General features: G+C 34.9%; 1 protein-coding gene across 1 annotated transcript in view; it reads right to left on the bottom strand.

Moving 5' to 3' along the window:
• Window positions 1-13340, bottom strand: part of SCFD1 (sec1 family domain containing 1) — a 109206-nt gene that overhangs the window by 88251 nt on the left and 7615 nt on the right. Inside the window, exons 3-6 of the mRNA XM_068991605.1 lie at window positions 11353-11441; window positions 8151-8241; window positions 3591-3713; window positions 1757-1844 (exon numbers count right to left, since the gene is read on the bottom strand). Of these exons, the coding sequence (XP_068847706.1) occupies window positions 1757-1844; window positions 3591-3713; window positions 8151-8241; window positions 11353-11441 (391 nt within the window). The remainder of the gene's footprint in view (window positions 1-1756; window positions 1845-3590; window positions 3714-8150; window positions 8242-11352; window positions 11442-13340) is intronic.

The raw sequence follows: 13340 nt of genomic DNA, 5'->3' as shown, positions 1-13340 counted from the left end.
AAATGATCAAAGAATTAAGAAAAGGTGCTTGTTTTTACAAAGCCATATTTGTAAATATTGTAACAATATTTACAATTTTAGCTTAAAGGTCAAAGGGAAACTAGTTTTAAACTTAGCAACTTGAGTAGTTAATTAAGTTAAAGGTCAGTAAAATGTAAATAGATGTCTATAAATAAATACAGTACTGTCAAAAATCTCTTACATGGACAATTCAGCAAATATTTATACCCATTTGGAACTGTTGCTTAATTTCAACAAGAAGGTAGGCTATGGAGCGAGGTAAAACCAAAAGATTCATGTTCTCTTCTCTTGGGAGTTTACCATCTGGTTCCGTGTTTTACAATAGGATGCAACTGGCATTTTGAGCAGAACAATTTTCTGTGTGAGTATGGCTGAAACACTGCAGAATATCTAGCACTGCGAGTCCCTGCTCACTGAATGCTAGTAGCAACTGTGACAATCAAAACTGTCCTCACACATTTCCAAATGCCACCACGGGAGGGACATACTCCCTATGTTAGTACCACTTAAACACTAGTCATCCCCAAACATCTCAATCCTTAAGTACCAAATTAGTCATTTCAATGAATTGGCTAATCACATCCTCTATATGCTGTAACTGTCCTTAAAATGTTTGACACAACTAATCAATGGGCACAAAGCAAGATGAATAAGTTCTACAGAGTTGCCATACAACACTGTACCAAAGTCAACAATACTGTATTGTATACTTATCAAAATGTTAAGAGGGTAGATCTCACAGTAAGTGTTTTTACAAAGGAAAAAAAATCAACACATAATAAAACGTGGTATGGATGTTGTGTGTGTGTGTGTGCATGTGTTAATTTTAATCTACATCCAAGAAATGGTCAGTTTATCAAAACTGGGAATACAAACTTCAGAGGGGATTAGATAGCATTTGATCAAATACCAGTACTCAATCCTACTAATGCATGAACAGGGATTCCCTGGTGGCTCAGATGGTAAAGAATTTGCCTGTAATGCGGGCGAGACCTGGGTTCGATCCCTGGGTTGGGAAGATCCCCTGGAGGAGGGCATGGCAACCCACTCCAGAATTCTTGCCTAGAGAATTCCCATGGATAGAGGAGCCTGGCGGGCTTCAGTCCATGGGGTTGCAAAGAGTCGGACATGACTGAGCAACTATGCACAGCATAGCACAACCACCTCTACTTGAAAATGGTACTTATACATCATTCCATAATAGGACTTTAGTAGCTGCTGACTCTCTGTTGTTGTCTGACCTTGACAACATAACCAACCTTTGCTGAGTACTTACAATAATGTCAGTAACTTTTCCAGGCATTTAACATACAAGAATGCATTTAACTCCCACAAAAACTCTGAGGTAGATAGTATTATTAGTCCTGTTTTACAGACTTGAAAACTATTGCACAGAGAAGCAAAGTAAACTTGTTCTTTTTCAAAGATCAAAGTACTAAAAGATTAACTGAATCCTACTGCTAAAATACTATCTTACTTGCCATGAGTAAAATATTCATGCAAGTTGCTGTGGGGTACCTAAAATGTCAGATAATTTGTGCCTCATTGAGCTTTACTAAACAGATTTAGTAAATGTTATTTATATGTGACAGAATTCAGTCTGAGACTTGTTTTCTTTATGTGCTGTAAACAAAGCTGGTTTTGGAGTGCACTAAACATGTTCACTGTTTTTTTCTTTTACAGTACACTGTTCATTTTGTTAACAATGAATTACAATATTCTTATTTTTACATACCACGATATGAAATAAGCTCCTTATTTTGATTACATAATACAAACATGTCATCTTCCAAAGTAATAAAATTGAGATACTGATCAAAAACCTAGAAACAAAAGAAAATGTTTTCAAATCAATTTTATAATACTGAATACACATTTAGTTTGATTTAACCTACCAATGGTAAAATTTTAAAAATTATAATTATATTCAATAATTAAAAATCATACCATTTGCAGACTGCCTAACTGGGCAAAAATGAGAAGTTAACATTAATAAACAATTAAAACAAGACTAGGCAATAAATTTTCAGGGACAGTAGCATTTTCAGAAAGAAGTTAATATATAAAGTTTTTTTTTAATTGTGGTGGGGATAGGAATAGATATCAATTTTGAAGAGAAACAATTTTAACTTTTATATTCATTTTAATAACACTTTCCTAAGAAAGTCATAGTAACTGGTTTTACATTGTGATCTGTATTTACAGAAGTACAAATCAGGAGAAAAACTAAGAAAACTATTTGAGATATGTTAAATATAGTTAAATAAAAGACTGTACCCATTATTTCATGTAACACTAACGATAAATTTTCCAAGAAGGCAATGGCACCTCACTCCAGTACTCTTGCCTGGAAAATCCCATGGACAGAGGACCCTGGTAGGCTCCAGTCCATGCGGTCGCAAAGAGTTGGGCACGACTGAGCGACTTCACTTTCACTTTTCACTTTCATGCATTGGAGAAGGAAATGGCAACCCACTCCAGTATTCTTGCCTGGAGAATCCCAGGGACAGAGGAGCCTAGTGGGCTGCCATGTATGGGACTGCACAGAGTTGGGCACGACTGAAGCGAATTAGCAGCAGCAGCAGCAACAATAAATTTTAGAACAGAAAGACTAATAAGACATAAGCCTCAAGAACTAATCAGAAGTAGTAGTGGACTATCTAAGAATGAACAATCTGTTAAAGAATGGGAATTAAAAGCATTGTTCTTTAGTCTTTTATTTGCCCTACATCACTTTGCAGAATTTTCAGCTATACCTTGTCCAAATTCAAATTCAAGAAACAAAAGGGCAAAACAGGGCTACAACCAAAAACAAACAAAACAAAACCAGGGGTACAACCAAGAATATATAGATTCATTTATAATTGAGCTGAACATGACAAAAAATCACTATGATATAGAATTGCTGGCCTGTTGTGAATTCTTTCTTTCTTATAATATGCAATTCAGTGTCCTTGGATACTCTCTCCTAACTAAAAAAATATGTGAAGATAGTATGGTGACTATAGCGTGGCTCAGTGGTAAAGAATCTGCCTGCCAATGCAGGAGACACAGGCTCATTCTCTGGGTCAGGAAGATCTCCTGGAGAAGGAAATGGCAACCCACTCCAGTATTCTCGCCTGGGAAATCCCACAGACAGAGGAGCCTCGCGGACAACAGTCCATGGCATTGCCAAGAGTTAGACACAACTTAGTGACTAAACAACAACAGTAGCGTATTGATTATATATAAAACAGTGTCAAAATAGTCTAACTTACGACAACACAACTGTCAAACTGTTTCTAAGCTGAGCTAAAAAGATGACACAAATTCCAGACTAAACCAAAAAATGATTCAGCTTTTTATTTTTGTCTTTTAAATTAATCAATTAATAAGTTCCTTTAGTTTGGTTTATTTTGCCTAGTTCAAGTTGAAGATAATTTACATTATCAAAACTCTTTCGAGAAGTATTTTGAGTCTATTTCTTAGGTTGCTCTGATCTTTTGTAATGAGACATCTATGCTGATCTATAGGTTTCAGATTATTACTTAAATTTACATTAGCAAAACGTCAGCCAACCAAAATCTTACCTTGGCTACTTGTGTTACTGCACTAGCCGCTAATGCTGCATTTGCAATATCTTCCAGTTTACTTCTTGAAATAGCAGAAATAAAATTTAAATAATATGATTCATAGAGTTGATTTCGAAGATCCTATGAATACAATGAATACTTCATTCTTACAGGACAGTATAAAGGATGATGACAAATTAAAAATCTTTTAGATGCAATAAGAGCAAGCTTTCTGAGGATACATGTTCAAAAGACAGGTTATACAAAGGATAGAAAAAAAGTATCCCAGGAAAACAAATTTATAAAGCGGTGCTGGTTACTTGGTTACCAGATAAAACTGAAACATATTTTAATGATTAAAGTTATATTATCAATAAAATCCTATTCATTAAAATAGTGCACAAAACTGCTTTCACATAGCATATCTCTGTTCTTCTTAAAGGGTTTGCCTGGTGGCTCAGATGGTAAAGAATTTGCTTGTAATGCAGGAGACCTGGGTTCGGGATCCCTGTGTTGGGAATATTCCTTGGAGAAGGGAATGGCTACCTACTCCAGGATTCCTGCCTTCTTACATAGTTTAAATGCTTATTATATGTGGCAGACACTACCTTCTACTGTTCTAGTATGCCATGATTGTACACAGAAATGTTATCATTCTAATGACCAATTCTAGAAGTATTCCTTCATGATCATCCAAAAATAGCATCATTTATAGTTATTCAGTTCTGAAATCAAATTTACTTATCTTCTTAAACTCATAGTTAAATATGTATATGGTTTCAAATCTAATATACTGTCAATTTTAACAGGCACCACTGTTTTCCATAGCACTAAGGAAGAATTAATACTGCCAATAAAATTCTAAAACACACAACCAATTTTAAGATACATATGATTTTTGAAAATGCTGAAATATGAAAAGCTAAGAGTCTGGTGCCTGTATGTGGGAGGTAGCTGAGCAGAGCAGCATTTCAACGAAGACTGGGAGATTGGTTTAAAACTGAGAATTGAGAGAATGGATAAATAAGTAATTATATTGAGGATATTGGGAGCCACGTTTCTTACTGTGAGAGACAGAAATGATCAATTTGTAAAGGGAGAAAGGAAAAGCTGGAATGAATCCTGCACTTCTGAACTGAATTATGAAGGCTGTCTGTCTGTCTATCTATCTAGAGAGGAAAGTAGGAATATATAAAGCATTAAATACAGATACACATATATTTCTCAGCTCTTTCCATTGAGTGGGCCTAGGAACTGTGACATCGTGGCAGCGATGAGTATCTAATGATCAAACACCAGTTTCTCTCTTTTTTTAAGCTCTATCAGTTTATTGCTATCAACCTCTCTCTCTCCACCCTCACACATATGTGCTCAGTCATGCAACCCCATGGACTGCAGCTCGCCAGGCTCCTCTGTCCATGGACTTTTTCAGGCAAGAATGCTGAACTGGGTTGCCATTTCCTTCTCCAGGCAAACACCAATTTCTAAATACCACTTTCCACAAAAAAACAACCAACAAATGGTTGATTTGGGGCTGGGACAGAGAAGTGTAAAATGAGACTGGTATATTTTATTATGTCAGAAAGTAAAGAAATGATCAAAGAATGATGGAGACATTTCAAAAGAAGTTGAATAACAAAGCAGCCTACAAGATCAATACATAAAAGTCAACTGGGTATCTACAAACTTGCAATGAGCAATCCTAAAAATGAAATTAAGAAAACTATTCCAGGACTTCCTGGTGGTCCAGTAGTTAACAATCCACCCTGCAATGCAGGGGATGTGGGTTCAATCCCTGGTTGGGGAACTAAGATACCACATGCTGCAGAGCAACTAAGCCTGAGTTCTCTGCAGCCCACATGCCACAACTAGAGAGTCTGTACATCGCAACAAAAGACCCCCATGATGCAACGAAGATCCTGCATGCCTCAACTAAGACCCGACACAGCCAAAGAAAGAAAATTCCATTTACAATAGTATTAAAAAATACAAAGGAATAAATTTAGTGAAAGAAGGAACATTTACATTCTGCACACTACTAAGCATTATTAAAAGATCTAAGTAAATGGAAAGATACCCATGCTCATGGATCAGAACATTTAATACCGTTAAGAAGGCAATACTCTCCAAATGATCTACAGAGTCAGTGAGATCCCTATCAGAATCCAGGCTGGTTTCTTTATAGAAATTGACAGGCTAATCCTAAAATTACCGCGAAAATTCAAAGAACCCAGAAAAGCCAAAATGAAAACAAAGTTGGAAGACTCAACTTCCCAATTTCAAAACCTACTACAAAGTAAGACTAATTAAAGACAGTGTGGTACTGGCATAAGGACAGACACAGAGATCAATGAAAAAGAACCAAGAGTCCAGAAATAAATCAATTTATTTATTGTTAATTAATTTCTGACAAAGCTGCCAAGACTGTTCATTGGGGAAAGAATAATCTCTTCAAAAAGGAAGCTGGGAGAACTGGGTAATTACAGGCAAAAGAATGAAGATGGACAACCATCTTACAGTATATATAAAAACTAACTCAAGAAGTATCAAAGACTTAAATACAAGAGTCAAAATAATAAAAATCTTCAAAGAAAACAGAGACTTGGCAATTGTTTCTTAAATATGACACCATAGGACAAACAACTTAAGAACAAATAAACTTAAAATGAGTTTAAAGCCAAATTAAAACTTTTTAATGCTCCACAGGATACTAAGAAAGTGAAAGGAAAACCCACAGGATGGGAGAAAATATCTGCAAATAATATACTTGATAAAGGTCTAGTAATTCAAAATCTATAAAGTACTTTAACAACTCAATAATAAAAAAAAACCCAATTAAAAACTGGATAAGGACCATGAATAGACATTTTTCTAAAGATATAAACTGCCAATAAACATATGTAAAAATGTTTAATATAAATCATCAGGGAAATGCAAATCAAAACCACAGTGAGATACCATTTTACACTCACTAGAATGGCTACAATCAACTGTCAAATAATAAAAATTGCTGGCAAGGGACTGGAGAAACTGGAACCCTCAAACACTGCCGGATGGAATAAAAAGTGATGCAACCACTTTGGAAAATAGTCTGGCAATTCCTCAAAAGGTTAACCGTGGTGTTATCACTTGATGCAGCAGTTCCATTCCTAGGTGCTCACAGACACAAGAGAAATCAAAACATAGGTCTACACAGAAACTTGTACACAAATGTTTGCAGAAGCATTATTTACAAGAGCCACAAGGTGGAAGCAAACCAGATGATAAATGGTTAAAATCTGGTATATCCAAACAATTGAATATTATTCAGCAATAAAAAGGAAAGAAGTATTGATACAACTACAGTATAGATGAATCTTGAAAACATTACACCAAGAGGAAGAAGGCAGATACAGCAAACAATATACATGATTCTATTCATAATATGCAGAATGGACAAATGTACAGAAACAAACAGTACCTTAGGGTTGGGGGTTCAGGGGTTAGGGATGTAATAGCTAAGGTGATGAAAATGTTCAATAATAGATTATTCCTCTTAGTAATTTCCCATCCATAGAGCCCCTCATTCCACCCATCAGCTATCAATCCCCGATTGTCTTTGCTGTATTTGGCGTTGAGCTCAGTTCTGCACTAATGCCAGAGGCTCAAATAAAATCTGTCTTACTGTTTTTTAAAAAACAAAACAAAACAGGGTTAACTGTATGGTATGTGAATTATATTTCAATAAAGCTGTTTTAAAACAAGGAAAGAGGAAAGGACTTATAAACTGTACTTCTTCAAAAACTGGCATAACCGAGGTTTATGCAGGGTAAAAGAAAGCTGGGCATTATTAGCTATATAGGACACAAAATATGTGACCTTCACAAACAAACAGAAATTTGATTCAACAGTCAGCAAGTAAAGAGCCTGTGACTTACTGCAGACACTATTAGGTACCTATCCAATATCTATTTCCCCTTTTCCTTTGCTAAAAGAAAAAAGATTTTATTTGGGGGTGGCAATACACTCATCTAAAGCTTAACTTTTGTGACCTCCCCTGATGTTAATTCTATGCAATGAGATATAAACCAAAGTCTTCTGGGAGTTTCTGGGAAAGCTTTCTTGATTAAAATCAGGAGTCAGGGCTATCATAGTCCATCCCTTCTTCTTGCCTATATCACATAGATGTGATATCTAAAATTGCAGCTACCACCTTGTGTATGTGAAGCAACAACCAAGACAACGGAAAATGACAAACTGAAGATGATAGGTCAAAAAGATACCAGAGGCCTGAATCTTTGTCTAACACAGCTGCTGTACCAACTCGGACCTCCTATTCTTAGAATTATATTCCTATTCTTATATTAAAGCCAATATAGTTAGGTATTCTGTTTTTTAAGGCAAGGGTTATTTTCAATAAATACAGTGCTTAATCAGTCAAAAAAATTTAAATCTTTCAGTCTACAGAATATTCAAAGATAGTCTCAGAAATCAAAGTGGAAAATTGGGTAAGGAAATTTCTGATTTTTCACAATGGACATCTAAAAAAAAAAAAAAGTTTCCACCTTTAAGAATCAAGAAAATAAGAACTCATGTTACCTGACACATTCTGTCAATATTTTCTTCAGTTGGCATTACAAAGTACACCGCGGGAACATCTGGAATAGGATCTCGATCAGAGTGCAAAAGCCTATAAGATGTAAAGAATATAAAATTTACTTTTTTCTTAGTGACTTATCTAAAAAGATAGGTAAAAACAGTACTTCTCAAACTAGAAGTTTACCAGTTCAAGGACGTGACCCGTACTCTAAAAGCTCTTACTACAATTAATCATTTAACCCATCTTTCTTCTTGTATGAATGTTAATATTATTTATTAGTAAGATCCTAATCTCAGTTTTAATTTCTTCTACTTCAATCACTTTACTTCTAATACCTCTTACGGTCAGAGTCCCTTCTACCAATATTCTCTCTGAATGAGAACTAATGAACATTCAAAATCAATTTTATTTCCATTTTTCATAGAAATATGGTGGGAGGAGGTAAGTGGGAGGAAACTGCTATTCTCTAACAGAGGGAAAACAGAAAGCTGGAACTGTCTTTAGAATCTTTAGAAGCGATAAAAAATTTAGCTATAAATAAAAGCAAATACATTTTTTAAATGAAAGGTATATGAATGCTTCCCTTAAATCTTTAAGACAATATATATCATTCTATTTATTGCTTCATGAGAATGCATAAGAGATCAGCTAAGCATCTCATAGACTGTACAACTTGATAGCTTTTTCTTTTACAATTCAGGAAGTATAGTCATTCAAATATCCCAATAGCAAATAAATGACAAAATGTCTTTATTCACCACTGTAAGATTTTACCATGTTTTTATATCAGCAAAAAAAGAGAAATATTCTATTTCTACAATATTCCAGTCATCCTTCTGTAAGCAATATCCCATATACAATCTTCCACATATATCCTTTTATATATACAAATATTTCAGTCATCCTTCTATGAAGAAGAGAGAGAAAGAGGCCCATGCTGCCAGTGAGTCCACAGTCAGTAACTCCTTTCCATACGTCTGGCTGCTGCTAAACTATCCAACTATCTAAAAGGTCACAACCACCTTTTTGTGATCTGGAAATGAAACCTGTAATTATTGTTTTTTACAAATCAACTTAAACCAATTTGCAGATTATTTACAATAACTGATGAAACATTCTCCAGCAAAAAAAAGGAAGAACAGTCAGACACAGGGTGCATAGCAATTTACAAGAGTAGCTATTTATTAATAATCTTTTCATGTTCTCATGTCAGTAGCAACATGTATGCAGCAAGAACACACAACTCTCAGATGGCAGAATATCTTGTTACTCTTTAAAAGTGCTGAGGCTTCGCTTTTGTTAGTCACTGTTTCAGAGCTACTATGGTTCAGTAGACAAACAGCCCAGCGTAAGTGGCCAAGCAATCTGTCCACAACTCTGCAATTAATTACCTATACAATAATGGGACAATCACTCAAACTCTACAAACTTTTGTCTTTTCATTTGTAAAATAAAATAGAATAAAAATTCATTTGCTGCCTAAAACAGTATGGCAGCAAAAATAACCAATGCTTAAAACACATCATCATTTTCAAGGATGGCATAAACCTTAACTTCAGTTCAGGTCATAAGCATTACAAGTCACCAACAAGAGATGTGTATTTTAAGTCTGACATAAAAATGAAAGGAAAAATCTGTCAAATATTATATTTCATCAAACCTAAGATGCTATCAATTTTACAATGTATTAAACAGACAGAAAAATGGTGCCCATTAAACTATGCCATGGCATCAATAAGATAGACTCTAATTTCATAAATATTAAAAACTAAAATGATTTTTTAGAATCAATGTAATAGCCTATTTACAACAAATATTTAATATAAAACTGAAGAATTTAAGAATTTAACTAGATTCTGATATGTTATTCACTGGAGATCTAAATCACATTCCCAATAAGAGCATGTTATAATTCAACATATTAGAATATCACAGAATGAAAACTGATAATGTCCTAAAAAACCAAAATGCAAATAGGTTACAATGCCATAAAACTGGACTCCTTCAGTACATAAAAGTATTAGTAGCTATTCAAGAATATAAGCCTGTTCTATTAGGCTAAGTATGCAAAATAACGCAATTTATTTGCTTTAGCAGTCGTATCATAAGGAATATAATCAAATAAATTCAGTGGTTAAGAAGACAACACAGAAAGTTCCTTTGGAGATTGTCATTATTTCCTAGTTACTTAAAATTTTCAAATTAAAGATTACCAATTTAGATATTCCTCTTTTAAAAAAGTGTGTTTTTCTTATTCCTCCCTGAAATAAATGAACTATAGTTTTACTTGATAACTGTACTTATTTTACTTTCATATATGACCACTCTGACAGCCAAATAACATAGTGAGGCTAAGTATTAGTGTAACTACAAAGAATAATAAACAGAAAGCTCTACCTGTCATCAGACATCAAAAAATTTTTACAACTGAAACATTGCTCATCTTTGAAAGGGAGGAAAGTAAATCCAATTAGGAATTGGGAGTGATTCTTTGAAATTAAAAATGTGTTTTCTATTTCTTTTTACCTAAAATAATGTGACAATACAGACCGAGAGGAGGAGAACAGGTAAAACTACGACTACAAACATTGAAGTAAGTCCTATATGCGACATAAATACGGGACCCTTGAGAGAGAGAAAATACAAGCATCAAGCAAGGCCGATGTTCCTGCTACTATTAATAATCACAATTATTGAAAGAGTATTTCCTTATAAAAAGAGTATTTCAATTAAAAGAACAAAAAAATCTCAAAGCTGAAAGAGACCTTCAGACAACCAGTTCCTTTCCTTTACATAGAGAGCAAACTAATCTGTAGGAAAAGACACAAAAGAGAAATTTAAATTCTCAGACTGAGGATTATTTTTTCCTTTGGAAATAAAAGGTTTAATAAGAGAAGATAAGAGGAAAACATGTTGTTTTCTATATACAAGTCCTAAGCTGCTGCTGCTGCTAAGTCGCTTCAGCCATGTCCAACTCTGTGCAACCCCATAGGCGGCAGCCCACCAGGCTCCCCTGTCCCTGGGATTCTCCAGGCAAGAACACTGGAGTGGGTTACCATTTCCTTCTCCAATATACAAGTGCTATAAGCTAGCATTATTTTCTTAATAAACACCCCTAGTAATTTGATTTCAGGGTGGCTAATATTTTTTAACAATGTATTTGAAAACAAATGCCATTTCTAGAAATATGTTAAAACTCACAGATGCAGAGTGATTCCCATGTCTCTCAGCTCCTTCACAGATAGCAAAGGGGAGATGATATCTTGGCCAAATCTGTCATAAATGAGCACCTAGTTAAAAACAAGAGTCACGTGTTTTTAAAACATAATTATCAATGAACAGTCAATAGAGAACCCAATATTAAGATACTGTTGAAGTACATTTTGTTTTATTTCTGCCACACTGGACTGTCAGTTCCCCAGCCAGGGACTGAATCCAAGACCCCTGCAGTGGGAGCACAGAGTCTTAACCACTGGACCGCCAGGAAGTCTGAGTACATTTTATTTTAATATACTGAATTCTTATACTTACCTCAATTTAATATTTTTCACAATTATTTACCAAAATGTCCACTTACCTAGTAATTCATTCTTTAGAAGTGTTATTACTCTTGTTAAGGTAAATTAGTATATAAATTCTTCTTATAAAATACTTTTCTCTAGGTTAAAAAACATACTAGAGACTATAACATACTAGAGACTACAATAAGATATAGCTTATTATATCTTAAGCTATAATAAAGGACTTTGAACATACAGTAAACTCAGATACACTCCCCTATCCAGTTCACATATATCCTTTCTTAAAAGAGAGAAGTAAAAAATCAGTCTTCCCTTGTGGCTCAGCTGGTAAAGAATCTGCATGTAATGCGGGAGACCTGGGTTCGATCTCTGGGTTGGGAATATCCCCTGGAGAAAAGAAAGGCTACCCATTCCAGTATTCTGGTCTGGAGAATTCCATGGACTGTATTGTCCATGGGGTCGCAAAGAATCAGACACAACTGAGTGACTCTCACCTTCAAAAAGTAGTCACTCTCAAAACTAATGCTTAATAAGTTCAAAGACTATTTATGAAAATCCTCCTGCTCTAGTTACAAAAGGTTGGATGTTGCAGAATTCAAATTCTTCTTTACACCTCAATACCATATTATTAATCTTGTGATAAGAGAAGTGATGGGTAGGGAAAGAATTTGACACAATTCTGAACCCCATAAATTCTCAAGTTATTTAATTCATATGCTCAATATAGGCACTCTGAGAAGGCAATGGCAACCCACTCCAGTACTCTTGCCTGGAAAATCCCATGGAAGGAGGAGCCTGGTAGGCTGCAGTCCATGGGGTCGCTAAGAGTCGGACACGACTGAGCAACTTCACTTTCACATTTCACTTTCATGCACTGGAGAAGGCAATGGGAACCCACTCCAGTGTTCTTGCCTGGAGAATCTCAGGGACAGGGGAGCCTGGTGGCTGCCGTCTATGGGGTCGCACAGAGGTGGACACGACTGAAGCGATTTAGGAGCAGCAGTAGCAGCAGCAACATAGGCACTAGAAATAATAAGTAATGCAAAGGGCAACAGGAAGATGACTGCAAATAAACAGGAAGGAAGAGGAAAATGAGGGACCCTGCTAAAGCTTAAACTGTAAATTCAATATAGATGATTTTAATCACCTTTACTAGCATTAACCCAAAGGACTTACAGGGACTCATAAAAGTTTTTAAAACACTCCAAACTGTAACCAAGTTGATTTGCTCTTAATTCGTAGAAAGAGAGAAGTATAAAGTGGCTATAATCTCATAAAGTTTAAACCAAATCAATTGCATTATAATCTCTTTGAAGAAAAAGATGGAATTAACAGATACAAACTATTAATAGTATACATAAAACAGATACACAACAAGCATTTACCATATAACACAGGGAACTACATTCAATATCTTGTAATAATCTATAATGGAAAATAATTTGAAAGAAATCTCTGTATATAATAGAATCACTTTCCTGTACCCCTGAGATTAACACAATATTGCAAATCAACTATGCTTCAATTAAAAAAAAAGTTATATTAAGAAGCCATATTAAATAAAAGCAAAATATTCATGCATTACAACTAAAATGTGTTACTCTTAGCATTATAAGAAATATCCTCCACCACCACCAATAAGGGCTGAGAGAAAGAATCTCCATTAAA

The sequence above is a fragment of the Capricornis sumatraensis genome, chromosome 19 (assembly GCF_032405125.1).
Source record: "Capricornis sumatraensis isolate serow.1 chromosome 19, serow.2, whole genome shotgun sequence".
NCBI classification, from domain to species: domain Eukaryota; kingdom Metazoa; phylum Chordata; class Mammalia; order Artiodactyla; family Bovidae; genus Capricornis; species Capricornis sumatraensis.
The sequence above is the reverse complement of the archived record's forward strand: the minus strand, read 5'-3'. Positions and strand labels throughout refer to the sequence as shown.